This window comes from Mauremys reevesii, linkage group 3 (genome assembly GCF_016161935.1).
Source record: "Mauremys reevesii isolate NIE-2019 linkage group 3, ASM1616193v1, whole genome shotgun sequence".
Taxonomy (NCBI): Eukaryota; Metazoa; Chordata; order Testudines; family Geoemydidae; genus Mauremys; species Mauremys reevesii.
Genome location: NC_052625.1, coordinates 187,185,429 through 187,200,613, shown reverse-complemented (window position 1 = coordinate 187,200,613; position 15,185 = coordinate 187,185,429). Strand labels below are relative to the sequence as shown.

General features: G+C 40.9%; 1 protein-coding gene across 2 annotated transcripts in view; it reads left to right on the top strand.

The window, feature by feature from the left end:
- WDR35 (WD repeat domain 35) overlaps positions 1-15,185 on the top strand; it is an 82,607-nt gene that overhangs the window by 27,905 nt on the left and 39,517 nt on the right. Inside the window, exons 10-13 of one of the 2 annotated variants that reach the window (XM_039531150.1) lie at positions 5,460-5,645; positions 7,003-7,035; positions 9,635-9,695; positions 12,592-12,736. In XM_039531150.1, coding sequence (XP_039387084.1) covers positions 5,460-5,645; positions 7,003-7,035; positions 9,635-9,695; positions 12,592-12,736 — 425 coding nt within the window. The remainder of the gene's footprint in view (positions 1-5,459; positions 5,646-7,002; positions 7,036-9,634; positions 9,696-12,591; positions 12,737-15,185) is intronic. The other variant, XM_039531151.1, reaches the window with a different exon arrangement.

Here is a 15,185-nt window from a genome sequence, read left to right as displayed (position 1 = left end):
AACAACTGGAACACATGCCTATGACTTTTTATATTTATTTGTTTTACTTATAACTATAATTGGTATGTATGAAACACTGAAAAAACATTTTCGGGTTGCATCCCAGGATGTATGTATTTCCAGACCTGGGTTAGAGATGTTAGATGAAGGAATAAGGGATATTTTGAAAACTGAGTTCTAAGAACTCTGTGTGTAAGCTGCATTTCTTTCCCTTGCAAAACTGAGTCTTTGTGGGAACAGTTGTGCTTGCATAAAGATACAGATTCTTAGCTGCTCATTTGGATTTAATTACCCTTTCATAATTATTTTCTACTTTATTAATGCAGCAAACATATGGAGTCTATTAACAATATATTTAGTAGCAATGTTAAAGATTGCTAGTTCAAAGCTACATTTCTTCCTTTAATATGTAGCACATTTTATTACTTCTTTTCATGACTTTGGTGTGCCCTTCTGATTATATCAGTACCTTTCTAATGGGAAGTAGCTGTTCACACTGGCCACTGAACAACTATCAGATGGTAGTGATTGAAAGTCATTATTGACTTGGGTCAGATTTGAACCCATGACCTCGAGTTGAAAGGCTTAGTATCCCATTATCAGTCTACTAAAGCATCCAGTCCCCAGTATCTTTCCTTTTAAGTACTATTAACAACAGTAACAAGTGGCCACAAGGCTGAGAATTGTATGACAAGCAGTTAATATTCCTTGCCACTAGAAAAAATAATGAATGTGGGAGGTCTTGTATCTACTATTATATAACATAAATTGAGTGGAAGTTTCTCTAACAATAGCAAGATTTAATTATTTCTTTTAATGTTAAAACCTTGAATTATTGCTACAGTTTTTGAGTTTTTGATACTGTTTAGAATGATTTGTCAGTTATTTGGATAGCAGTGATTACCTAATCTGGAGATTGTATCTACCAAATATAAGATTGATAGTTGCAGAATTTTCCTTTTAAAAATGTCTGGAATACATTTTGGGCACTGTCAGTTATTGGTAATCTCACCATTGTTATCAGTAGAAGTAGCGTATTTACAATTTTGGTGGTTCCTGGACTTTCACAACTTACCCCTTAGCTCACTGAGACCATTGCTATATATGGTGACACACAGTAAAAGAATATTGCATAGACTTGAAAATTTACAATACTATTTATGTAACAATTCACGTTCCCCTGATGGTATTATTTAATTCCTGGCATAGAATGTGCTAACCAACCAAGTGCACTTTCCAAACAGTTGTTATTTCTTAGAACATAATTAAAAACATATTTAACAAAGGAAGAAAAAACACCAGTTGTTTTCTCAGATGGGCTACATCTTCAATTCCTATAGGTCCTGCCTCTATCAAAACTTCCTCAGGCTGAGCTCCTTTTTTCTTTATATCAGAGAGAGGTTTCCCATCATGTCTCACTCTTAAAGGGCACTCTTTCCCTTCTCTGATGGGGTATATCTATCTTTTCGCTTCAGATAATCCCTAAGAAACGATTAAAACAAATTGAAAATACGTGGCCATTTAGCTAAGATAAAATCATTTGTTCATCCTAAATTGCAATGGTTGTCCTTTTCATTGCTGGCCTTGCCTTTTTGTCTTCTCTCTGATTCCATATTCCCAGACTTTTACTGATTCTTTATTTTTGAGAGGGATGAAGAAGGTGCTCTTTGTTTTTGTAAGAAATTATAGGGTTATTGTGGGAGAGTTATTTTTAATGCTTTAATAATCACTTGGTTATTTTGGCCTGTCCAAGTCTTGTAAGATTGCAGGATTTGGGATATTTCTTTGATTTATTATGTTTCCTGTGTGTTTGGGAGGCAAATCTAAAGGAAAAAAAGATTTCCGGAGAGTTCCAGTTTTTAAAAGAGGCATTATTAAGGCACAAGAGCAAACTATTCCAGTGCGTAGGAAAAATAGGAAGTATGTTAAGAGACCACCCTGTTTTAACCAGGAGATCTTCAATGACCTGAAACTCAAGAGTCATAAAGAAAGTGGAAACTAGCTCAGATTACAAAGGATGAATATAAAAAAAGCATCACAACTATGTAGGAACAAAATTAGAAAGGCTAAGGCACAAAATGGCATTAAACTAGGTAGGGACATAAAGAGTAACAAGAAAACATTTTACAACTACATTAGAAACAAGACCAAGGGCCAGGCAGGCCCATTACTCAAATTTGGAGGAAAAGACAATAACAGAAAATGCCTTTTTTTGTTTGTTTTCACCGAAAAGGTTAGCAGTGATTGGACAACTAACATAATGAACGTCAGTTTAAATGGGGTAGAATCTGAGGCTAAAAAAAAAAAGTTAAGAATTACATAGGCTTGGTCTACACTAGGAAATTAGGTTGCTATAACTACATTGTTCTGGGGTGTGAAAAATCCACACACCTGAGCAACACAATTAAGCTGACCTAACCCCCAGTGTAGACATTGCTATGTCCACGGAAGAATTTTCCCGTCTACCTATCTATTGCCTCTCAGGAAGGTGGCGTGCCTATGCCGATGGGAGAATCTCTCCTATTGGAATAGGTAGCATCTTCATGGAAGCACTGCAGTGCAGCTGCACTACAGTAGTGTTTTAAGTGTAGACAAGCCCTTAGACAAGTTAGATGTCTTCAAGTTCAGGAATTTAAACATTCCAGTGAAGCATTGGAATGGGTTACCTAGGGAGGTGGTGAAATCTCCATCCTTAGAGGTTTTTAAGGCCTGGCTTGACAAAGCCCTGGCTGGGATGATTTAGTTGGTATTGGTCCTGCTTTGAGCAGGGGGTTGGACTAGATGACCTCCTGAGGTCTCTTCCAACCCTAATCATCTATGATTCTATGAAAAGAGAACTTGTGGAAGATGGGAGAGATCCCAGAGGACTGGACAAAGGCAAATACAGTACCTAGCTATAAAATGCAGAATAAGGACAATTTGTGATTAAGGCTTGGTCTACATTACAGAGTTAGATCCACAAAAGGCAGTTTGTCTACCTAACTATGTCAGTGTCTACACTACTGCCTTGCTCCTTCTGATGTAAGTGCCCTACTACAGCAACATAATAATTCCACCTCCACAAGAGGCATAGGGCTTATGTTGGTGTAGTCAGGGTGACACAGTGACTTTGTAGACACTGTGTTCCTTACATTGGCTGTTGGCTGTCATTCTTGTCAATTTCCTGGCTCTGCCAGAGTTGTGAAATTGACAAGAAAGCTGGCTCTGGGCTCCTGTGTTGGGTTGCTGCCAGGTCTCTGCTCCAAGCCAGGCTGCCACCCAGGCTCCCGGCTCCCCACTCCCCGCTGGGAGCACAGCAGCCAATTGGACTTAGGGCGCAGATCTACTTGCTGGAGGCAAGAAGCCATGGGCAGCTGCTCCGCTGCTCCTGGCTGGGAACGTGGAGGCGAGAAGCGCCAGGGGGCAGCTGGGCTCCCAGTGGGGAGCTGCGCAGAACTGAGAGCCCTGGCTCGCAGCCCCCTCCCGCCCTCCACTGTCCCTCTTCAGTCAGTGGAAGCGCTCCTGTTGAGGATGCACACCACCGACAGAAGGAAAGTGGTACGGACATCAGCTACTGCAGTCATTTCTGCAGTGGCTGTAAGTTGACCTAATATAGGTCGATTTAAGATTGTACTGTGGACATGACCTTATAGACCAGACATCTTAACTTCGGTACCCAGAAAGATAATGGAGCAAATAATTAAGCAATCAGCTTGTAAGCACCTAGAAGATAAGGTGATAAGAAACAGTGATCATGGCTTTGTGAAGAATAAATCATATCAAACCAACCTAATAGTCTTCTTTGACAGGTTAACAAGCCTTGTGGATAGGGGAAAAGGGTAGATGTGGTATATTTCGATTTTAGTAAGGCGCTTGTTATTGTGTCCCATGACCTTCTCATAAGCAAACTAGGGAAATATAGCCTAGATTTATCTACTATAAGGTGGGTGCACTGCTGGTTGGCAAACCATTCCCAGAGAGTATTTATCAGTGGCTCACAGTCAAGCTGGAAGGGATCTGGCCTGGTTCTATTCAATATTTTCATAAATGATTTGGATAATGGCAAAGAGAGTACACTTATAAAGTTTGTGGACTATACCAAGCTGGGAGGGATTGCAAGTGTTCTGGAGGACATGATTAGAGTTCAAAATGATCTTGACAAACTGACTTTGCATGACCTCCGTGACTTCTGCAGCAGCTGGTGCGCCTGGCTCAGGGGCAGCTCAGGTAGCCCCTGTGGCAGGCACACCGGCTACTGCTGAAGCAGTCTCAGGCCACCGCCCCCTCCCACTCCCTCCCCCACCAGCAGAGTTGGGTGTGGGAGGGACATGGGGTTAGGGCACCAGACGGGGTGAGGCGGACTCTGGGCGGTGCTAAGCTGGGGGGCTCCCCGGAAGCAGCAACATCCTTCTTGCTCAGCTGCTAGTTGGAGGCATTGGCAGGCAGCTCTGAATGCTGCTTCCGCCCAGAGCGCTGGCTTCACAGCTCCCATTGGCCGGGAACCACAGTGGCCAATGGGAGCTGCAGGGGCAGTGCCTAAAATACCTGTGACTAAAACGTAGCCTTACTGATAAGGCCTCATTGGACTACTGTGTTCAGTTCTGGGTACCAGACTTCAGGAAAGATGTGGATACGTTAGAGGAAGTCCAGAGGAGAGCAACAACAAGCATTAAAGGTCTAGAAAACATGACCTACAAGGAAAGATTGAAAAAACTGGGTTTGTTTAATCTGGAGAAGAGAAGACTGAGGGAGGACATAAATCTTGAAGTATGTAAAAGGTTGTTATAAAAAGGAGGAAGATAAATTGTTCTCCTTATCCACTGAGGACAGGACAAGAAGTAATGGGCTTAAATTGCAGAAGGAGAGATTTAGGCTAGACATTACAAAAAAGATTCCTAGTAAGGGTAGTTAAGCACTGGAACAAAGTGCTAGGAAAGTTGTGGAATCTCTGTCATTGGAGGTTTTTAAGAACACCTATCAGTGATGGTATAGATAGTTCTTAGTCCTGCCTCAGTGCAGGGGATTGGGCTAAATGAACTGTTGAGGTCCCTTCCAATCCTACATTCCCAGTCCTATTCCCAGAGGGCAAGTGTTCACATCACAAAAATAAACACAGCAATTAGTACTTGTAAAAAACTCAAAAGAGAATTGATTGTGGAAAATGAACTCTTCTGTCATCCCTGGGGGACTACTCCAGTTCAGGATTGAGATGTGTTGGTGTAGCAGTGTGGGAAAGCTAACTCCTACCCAATTTGTTAATTTACAAAAGGCTTCAGTCTCCTGGATTGTTAATCCAGAAATTTAGAACAGGAATAAATTCACAATTTTTGATACAGCATTTCTCTTGAGAGGAAGGGGGAAATACTGATGGATGCTAGTAGTGTATATGAACCACACTTTTTCTACAGTAACAATGTACTACTTGTCACTCAATTTGCATAATTTCTGGTCAAAATTAACAATGTTCTTCTTCTTGTCAGTGGGGTTACTGCTCCAACACAGTGGTTTATGCATATACCCGACCGGATCGTCCTGAATACTGTGTGGTTTTTTGGGATACAAAAAACAATGAAAAGTATGTGAAATATGTTAAGAGTCTGATTTCCATAACCACTTGTGGAGACTTCTGCATTTTGGCAACTAAAGCTGATGAAAACCAACCTCAGGTAAAATCTTTTTTTTTTTTTTCATATCTCGTTTGAAACAATCTTGAATTTTAAATGGATGTTGTCAGGCACAAATGTGGCCAACCTTAAAATTGCAGTCAGGTGGTAGGAAAATGTACCTCAGTTTCTGAATCTGCACCATTCTATCAACTTCAATTAAACATAGCCACTATTGGGATGGGACACACTTTAACAAGACAAAAATTGCAGCAGGAGTTAACTAACAAACCCTATCCTCATTGTTCTTACAATGTGTAAGAAGAGGAGCAATGTTAACTGTTGCTGCTTTAGAAACCTTGAAAACAATTTTCAAAGAAATACAGGATCAGTATTTAGAAAAAAATCAAGACTTTAAAGATTGTTTTGATCAATGGAAAGCAGAAAATGAAATAACTATTATAAACCCAGACCTGAAAAAAGAGTTCTGTGTAAGTTCGAAAACTTGTCTCTCACCAAAAGAAGTTGGTCCAATAAAATGTTACCTCACTAACTTGTCTTTCTAGACATATCTGACTGCAATCCTTTCATCATCATCATCATCATCATCCATCATCATCATCATCATCATCAAAAAGTCATTGATATATTGAGTCACTCTTAAACTGATAATCTACATGTTAGACATCTTTTGTTTTAAAATAAATGAAAACCCATTAATTTAGGCCCCTATTCAGGAAGGTATGAAAGCACCTGTACAGTTCCATTGAAGTCAGTGTGGCTACTCAGTTGCCTAAAGTTATGCATGGATTTAAGTACATGCTGAATTGGGAGCACTTAATGGGAGATTTTCTATTGTGTTCAATGGGCTTTGGATCAGACCTTTATAGGAGACATACTAAAATATGCAAGATATGTCCCTATCAATTATAAAAACAATAAAAGATTTTGAGATAATATGATTAAAATAATAGGTGGGAAAAGATGGAATAAAATGTACATTTCCAAATGTAGTGTCCAACTTCAAGTCCAAAGACTGGTCTACACTGGAAAATTAAAGAATATAAAGAGTGAAAGTGAGTGTGAGGTGGGGCTACAGGGGCCATTTCTTCTTTTAAGTTTTTAAAACAGAATTATAAAAATAAATTATGCTTGTATTGTTTCTTCTTTCTTTCATGGTATGATCTTTCATAGCTATATAAAAGGTCTGTATGTGTTGCTAAAGGGTTAGTACCATGAACTGTTTACATCTCACATTCCACTTTCTTTGTAGCACCTAGATACTATGATGATAGATGCTGTAAAAATGTCTAGGATAGATGTACATTTAACTACCAGATTTACATCATTTAATGATTACTGCATTCATTTCTGAATTAATTCAGTTATTTTCTATATCATTTGTATGTTGCTTACAAAGGAGGAGCATGAGATGGAGTCAATTGGTGCAACGGTAAAAGAATCATTTTAGTGCTAATTCAACTGATTGTACAGTAATAGTGTGCTGTGGTGTGTGCTGGAAATATGGTCCTATGATACATGGCCAGAAACATCCAACTAAATTGAAGTGCAATTAACTGAGAGATTTTCCTGGACTGCACCTTTTAAAATCTGCAACTCTACTGGTTTGGGTGAAGACATTTGATCTTCTTTCTTGGAAATAAATAAGCAAAACCCTTTTATTTTTAATTGTTCAGGATTACAAATGTCTCTTATCTTTCAGTTTCTTCTCCACTTCTCTTATTACCGGTAGGTCTGTATCTGCAATGCTGCCTTTACTACTAAGGGCTGGTCAACATTCAGTGACAGAAGTGGGCAAGCTTAACTTTCTGCTACTGGATCATTAGAATTGCTCTGTGAAGCAATATATCATATGTATATACTAAGATTTTCTTTCTCTGTAGATATAGTTAACTAGAATCATGACCTCAAGAGGAGAGTTTTGTGACAGATACTGTAGTGGAGCTGATGAGTCAAAAGGGCTAGTTCCAGCAACATTGCCTAGAGGGTATCACAAGGGAAGATGAGGAGGGATCCTCAGCTGGACTTGAAGAGGATACAGTGGTGTGGCTTGACAACCTCTTCTAACTCTCAGACATTCTACTTTGCTCAGACCTAGTGTAATGCAACCTCTTCAATTCCAGCAGCGCATTTCTCTCCTTGCCTCCCACTCCATTGTGCATTTGGAAACTCTTGTCCCATCAGCCTTCTTCTGATTTCATGACATAGAATCTTAGAAGTGCAGCAACAAGGATATAGTAGAGAAACTGAGAGTGGGTTAAAATGTACGGATAATTTCCCCCCCCACTCAAAAAAAGGCGGGAGGGTTAAAATTACAATTACAAACAACAGGTGTGGAGTCTCAATTTTTGATAGTGAAGTCAAGGAATATCATTGTATTTAATCAGAAATCTAAAATTCTGGCTTAAAATTACAATGAACAATTATGAGAAAACCAGAGAAAAATAAATCATTAAGTTTTAGCAACTGCTCTCTACTTACCGAGAGAATGAGGAGAGTGGATCACCTACTGAAAAACTGAAAAGATCTTTTCTTTTTTGATGCTCAGATATTTTATCTTTTTCTGAGCGACAGGCTTTTCGTACACCACATGCATTTTAAGTGCTATATATTTGCCTTCTTATGTGCAAGCTATCTGTGCAGCAGTTTAAAGGGGCAGGTGATACAGTTTTTTCCATAGCCTCTGCAGTTACATGACTCAGTCAGCAAAATGAAAGAACTGTGGAGAACTAATTCTTTTCCATATCTTGGAGAGCAAGTATACCAGCTTCTTGATGATCTCGGGTATAGAAATCCTGCTTTTGAACCTGGAGCTCCTGCAGCACATGTTGCTGTCAGTTTTCATTTGTCTCATTTAATAGGCCCTCACTTTCCTATTCAGTCATTGATGTAAATGTTGTCATTCCAGGATTTGAAAAATAAACATACCAATGGCAAATAAGTAGCATTCTCTAGAGAATTGGGTCCAAGCTGCCATTTCGTTTACGAGTCACATCTTCCTGAGTCTCTTGGCAGACTGATCCAGATCATCTGTTAATGTTCATAGCTTTTCCAAGCAGCAGTAGCAGCAGAGTAAAAGCGGCAAGATTCTAGTCAGTTTTTCTGTAGCTGCTCAGAATCCTGTGGTATTGGGAAGGCAGGTGGGTAAGGCCAAAGCAAGAACTCTGCCTTCTAGCAGCTACAGAGGTGTCAGATTGCAAATGTATCATATACCTGTTATCCTGAAGCTGATACCCTCAGTGCATCCATCCTTTGTATGTCTACACTGCAAAGGAAGACCTGTGGCTGGCCCATGCTAGCTGACTGCAGCTGCCAGGGCTCAGGTTGGGGGGCTGCTTCATTTCAGTGTAGACTTTCAGGCTCGGACTGCAGTCTGAGCTCTGGGACCCTCCCACCTCACAGCATCCTAGAGCCCAGGCTACAGTCCAAACTCAGAAGTCTACACTGCAATGAAACAGCCCCACAGCCTGAGTCCCACGAGCCTGGGGTGTCTAGTTGCAGTGTAAACATAGCTTGAGAAATGTCTGAAAGGACAGGACCCTTATAAGGAATCCCAGCACAGTACACCTTTTAAGACACTGGGGGTATGTCTATACTACCCGCCGAATCGGGGGCAGCGATCAATCCAGTGGGGGTCGATTTATCATGTCTATCAACGCCTGGGAGACTGGCCTTGTCACCAGCATATTACCTCTTGCTGGTGGGGCCTTTTGTTCTTTCATGCCATCTTTTGACTAGTAGATGCAATCCTTTGATAGTATGTGGTTAGTCATTTTTTCAAGCCCCGTTTCATAGTTTGAGACTCATATAGAGGTAGGAGGTCAGAGTAGCATTATTCTCATTTTTGCATTGCATTTGTGGTTGTGATGCCTTTAGTACTTCAGCTCTCCATGCTGCTGAACAGGATTGTGATCCTGTGAGATGTACAGGTTATGAGCAGCATTTCACAAAAGGATGACCTTGTACAGAATGTTAACTTTCCAACCTAAGCAAACATAGTAGCACTGATTTTTGCTCTTATTTCCATACAGTACGTGCTGGTTCTCTGCAATTCTATTGGTACACCCCTCGATCCAAAGTATATCGACATTGGTAAGCAAATACTAACAATGTTGTTCTGTTGCTTTTTCCACCTCTTATACCAAATATCTAATTATGGTCATTTAAACTACTGTGAAAAACTGTTAAATAGGACAACAATATTTTATTTCTACAAATCCTTCACTTTTCTGTGTCATGTCGACTATGATTCTATTATATCAGCCACTATGCCTTCCTCTTAGATTTAAATATAATGGGAGAGTAAACAATAGAAATTCAAGGTCACTGTGGAGTAAACTGTGATATGTATTAGGAACTGAGTATTAAACCACAATTTTTTATTAATAAAGTAGTTGTAAATACTTTAGTTCTATAAACACACTTCTGTTGCTCATAAAAAAGGCTGAACCTACCCTGACTTCTCTGATTAATGCAACCTATTAACAATGGGAGCTTTTTTTAACTGGTACCATTTCTCTGTTTTTCAGTAGATATTTTTAATGACTTAAACTTTTTCCATTACAGCTACAGTAATGCTTCTATTATTAACAAATGCACATTTCTAAAGAGTGAATCCTTTCTCAGATCTGTTAAACTAGTTTGACTCACACTTTCACTAAAACATGTTGCTGCTTCCCAAATAACCTTTACTTTTAAAAACAACTTCTCTCGTTACTACATCTGCAGGGTCATCCAAGGATAATATATGTGCCTCTTTGTAACATTAAGTATTAAAAACAATTAAACATTAGAAAGGCAGGTTCATCTGATAGACATGAACTTTTCCTGCTGGTTAGTTGGTTGAGTTGCATTAAACAAATTTTTCAAATGGTTGGCAAATGCTACTAATCCTGCAGTCTTTACTCAGGCAAAACTCCCAGTAAAGCCAGTGAGGTGTTTTGCCTTAGTAAGGACTGTCAGTTGCACTCTTAACAATCAGAGGGAAGCTTTGGGACAGATAAAAGAGAAAAATAAACTGACAAACTTCACAGTTTTTCAGTTAATAAGGCCCTGTTGTCCAATTCAGCATTCAATAGTTGTTATTGAAATGTGGCAGTGACATTCTAAATCCCTATTTTCAGTTGTTCATATCTTGAGGAACTTTCATCTTTCAGGAGATGTTTTCACATGCTTGCTCTCTGCCCCAGAATGATTGTTCAAAAAAAGTTTGAGCAAAAATATTCAGTAATTTTTGAATATGAGAGTACAAAATATATTACTGTATTAAATATATATAGTAACTCTTTAGCAGCTCTACAGCCACAATGGCTGGAAGTTGAAATTTGGCAGTAGTAAAGAAAAGGCAAAGTATCTTATTTATTCAAGAGAACATTGGTTGTAATTTCACCATGTTATGAAGTTTTAAAAATAGCTTACTGAGCATGTGCATCACTTTACTTTTTATAAGCTCATGAAGTGCAGAGTTAAAGAAGGATTTGCTCTTCAAGCGCACATAGCTAATCTTGCTAGGTAGTGAAAGCATATTGAAACAGATTGCCCTAAAACTGGGAGGGGTTAATGAGTATGAGTTGCTCATAAGTAACGCTATGTTTTAGTCACGGGTATTTTTAGTAAAAGTCATGGACAGGTCAGGAGCGGTAAACAAAAATTCATCGCCCGTAACCTGTCCATGACTTTTACTATATACCCCTAACTAAAACTTGGGCGGGGGGTGGGGGCATGGTGGGCTGCGGATGCTGTGGGGGAGGTGGTCCAGGACTCCCACTGGTGCTGTGGGGGTGGGCAGCAGCATTTTTTTTTGTTTGTTTGTTTGTTTTTATAATTTGGGGTATACATTTAGTTTGAACCTCTGTTATGATATTTTTAAATAGTCTCCATGCACTTTGCAAGCATTTCACCCCTGTGGCTGTTCCTTTTAATTTCCATTTAAAAGATCTGTCGGTTGTAAAATTTAAAAGAAGGCAAAATGCATGTTTTCCTCAGGCCAAATCATTAAGTCCACATTAATGAAGGAGGATTTCAGGATTTGGCCCTTTCATAATTAATTAAGACAAGTCTGTCATACATACAGCACTTTCAAGTCATGTGTTTTGCTCAAAATTCTAATTGTTTTCACCTAGTTGCAGTCAAGGAATCCTGCATAGTGCTTTATCTTCTTTGGGTCATGCTTTTTGCCACTTCAAATGTTTTCTTGACTTATATATATATTTTGAAATGTATTAAGCTGTATTAAAGTCACTTTAATTCTGAAGAAGAGTGTCCATGGAGGGGTTTAATGTGGTTCAATGAACTGAATGGATGAACTATCAAGCTACAGATCAGTTAGGAGATTTATAAAAAAATAGACAGGGCTGAAATAGTTAATCCTAAATCAAGACCAGGATATTGATTTTATTGCATACACATCATTAGAGCTTTGCTTGATGTCCCTAGAATCTCCTTACTGATCTGTAGCTTGATAGTTCATCCATTCAGTTCATTGAACCACATTAAACCCCGCCATAGACACTCTTCTTCAGAATTAAAGTGACTTTAATACAGCTTAATACATTTCCAAAGTGAATTAAAGTAAACTAAACTGAATTAAGGATACACATTAAGTGTGTCCACACAGGGGTTTAATGAGGTTTATCTAATCCACTTTAAAAGTTCATTTGGATTAGCTTTCCTGAGTCAATACTTTGTGTTTAAACTGTGTGTGCACAGGTATTAAGAAGTAGTAGGGGGAGATTCAGTTGATTTAAGCTAACTTGATTGAGCTCACATGATTGAAAAATACCCTTCTTTTGCCTATGTATATACAGCTACAGTGAAGTAACTTAGTAATGAATGAAATATACTGGTATTCTGTAGTTATTTTTTCCATAGGACTAGAGAGATGCAATTCTGTCCACTTGAGCAAAATGTCACTTGTTTCCATTTGATGAATTTGGTCCATGTTTTAATTTGCCATTCTAATTTTATTACTGTTTGGGTTGTATTACAGGACCATTATTTGTTACAATGACCAAAACCCATGTGATAGCAGCTTCAAAAGAAGCATTTTATATCTGGCAATACCGTGTTGCCAAGAAGCTCACAGCAATGGAAATTAATCAGGTAGCACGGACTAGAAAAGAAGGCAGAGAGAGGTTTGTCTCAGTTTTTATATATTTTTTGCTTTAGCACAATATGATTGTTCAGAGAGCCTTCCTGGAAATATCCACTCCTTTCCTCTCATCATTTTTATTACTTCAGTTTGCTGACTCATAAGCCTAAGTAAATGAACAAGAATAATTGTTAATGCATAGTCGTTATTGAGAACTGCTTTTGGTTAGAGCATTTTCACAGTCTCCTCCTGCCTCTGTGACCTCCTGTTCAATGTCTCCTTTGGTGGCTCCTTCATCCTCTCCCACTCTTGGAGCTCAGTCTTTGGCTTCTTTTCTTCTTTACACACACTATCCCTAGGCTTATCTACTCCTGTGATTGTGTCCATGTTGATGACATCCACAGCTACCTCTCTACCCCTGACCCAGAGGCAATGTATGAGGGAAGGTCATGTGACATCCTCCCCCCCTCCCCTGATTTTCTGCTAACAGCTAAATGTTCTGAGGGGACCCATCCAGAGGGGCCACTGCAGACTCTGTCCCACAGAGCGGTGAGGGTGGGCAAGGCCTTGCGATGCCCAGCAGCGAGGAGGCAGCAGCTCCCCCTGGCAGCAGCACTTACCATGGGTCTGTGCAGCACAGGGAAGGAGGAAGCAGTGAGGCAACTGGATGTGGGCTGAGCCTCTCCCCTGTCTCCCAGACCCACTACATGGGGCTGCTTCTCCTTCCCTGCTGCTGGAGTCCCAGCATTTCCTGCTGCCTGCTTTGCAGACCTCTGTGGGGCAAACACCTCAGGCCTGTTTCCAGGGCAGAGGTCACTCTCCCACTCCTATAGCAGGGGTTCTGTCTGGGGGAAACTGCTCCACTCGCACTGTAGCAGGGCTTGCCCTACCTTCCATTACCAACAGCCTGGCGCCCCCTGCCCAAGAGGCTTGGCATTGCTGCCCTCTTTCCCCCCCCCCCCCGAATGTTTCTCTGTGCTCCTCCGGGGGGCCCAGCCCACAGTTTGAAAACCTCTGTTCTAGATCCAGAGGTGACGCATGAGGCGGTTACATGCCACCCCCGAACCTTTAAATTGTGCCCCCCCTCCCATCAACACTTACTTGTCACCTCTTCCCTGACCTGTCTCACTGTAAATAAACTCACATCTCAGACTGTATCTTTCACCTTTACTCCTGTATGGCCTGCCGTCATCTCAAACTCAACATGTCAAAAGCTACACTCCTCATCTTTCTTCCAAAATGTTTCCTTCCTGCTTCTGTCTCCATCATTGGCAATAGCTTCACTAGTCTTCCTGTCTCTCAGACTCCCAACCTTGGTGTGATTTTTTTTTCTTCACTGCACTCCATCCTCCTTCCACAAAGATACTATCATTGTCTCCACAGCATCCTCCAAATCCACCAACTCCTCTATTCCCACATTTCCATGTTAATCTTTGGTACTATATGTATAACAATAATAATAACTCTGATTTAAATTGACTTAAAGGGACTTAGGGTATGTCTACACTACAAAATTAGGTCGAATTTATAGAAGTCAATTTTTTATAAATCGATTTTATACAGTCGATTGTGTGTGTCCCCACTTAAGACCATTAAGACCATTAACTCGGCGGAGTGCATCCACAGTACTGAGGCTAGCGTCGACTTCCGGAGCATTGCACTGTGGGTAGCTATCCCACAGTTCCCGCAGTCTCCACCACCCATTAGAATTCTGGGTTGAGCTTCCAATGCCTGATGGGGCAAAAACATTGTCGCGGGTGGTTCTGGGCTAATGTCATCAGCCTCCCCCTCCCGCCCATGAAAGCAATGGCAGTAAATCATTTCTTGCCTTTTTTCCTGGGTTACCCGTGCAGACGACATACCACGGCAAGCATGGAGCCCGCTCAGCTCACCGTCACCGTATGTCTCCTGGGTGCTGCCAGACATGGTACTGCATTGCTACACAGCAGCAGCTCATTGCCTTTTGGCAGCAGACGATGCATTACGACTGGTAGCCATCGTCGTCGTCTCCTAGGTGCTCTTTTAGCTGACCTTGGTGAGGTCAGTCGGGGGCGCCTGGGCAGATATGTGTGCTCCTGGTTGGCCTCGGTGAGGTCGGCTGGGGGCGCCTGGACATAAATGGGAGACGACAAAGGCCAACAGTCGTACTGCACTATCTTCTGGCGAGCAGCCAGGAGACGATGGTGGCTAGCAGTCATATTGCACCATCTTCTGGAGAGCAGCCAGGAGACGATGATGGCTAGCAGTCGTACTGCACTGTCTGCTGCCAGCCTAAGTTGTATAAGAGAGATGGAGTGGATTAAAACAATAAAGAGACCAGATTTGTTTTGTATTCATTTGTATTCATTTGCTCCCCCCTCCCTCTGTGAATAGTGGAGGGAGGGATAGCTCAGTGGTTTGAGCATTGGCCTGCTAAACCCAGGGTTGTGAGTTCAATCCTTGAGGGGGCCATTCTGTGTGACAACCCTGTAAGCCATGTCGTCAGTCGCCCC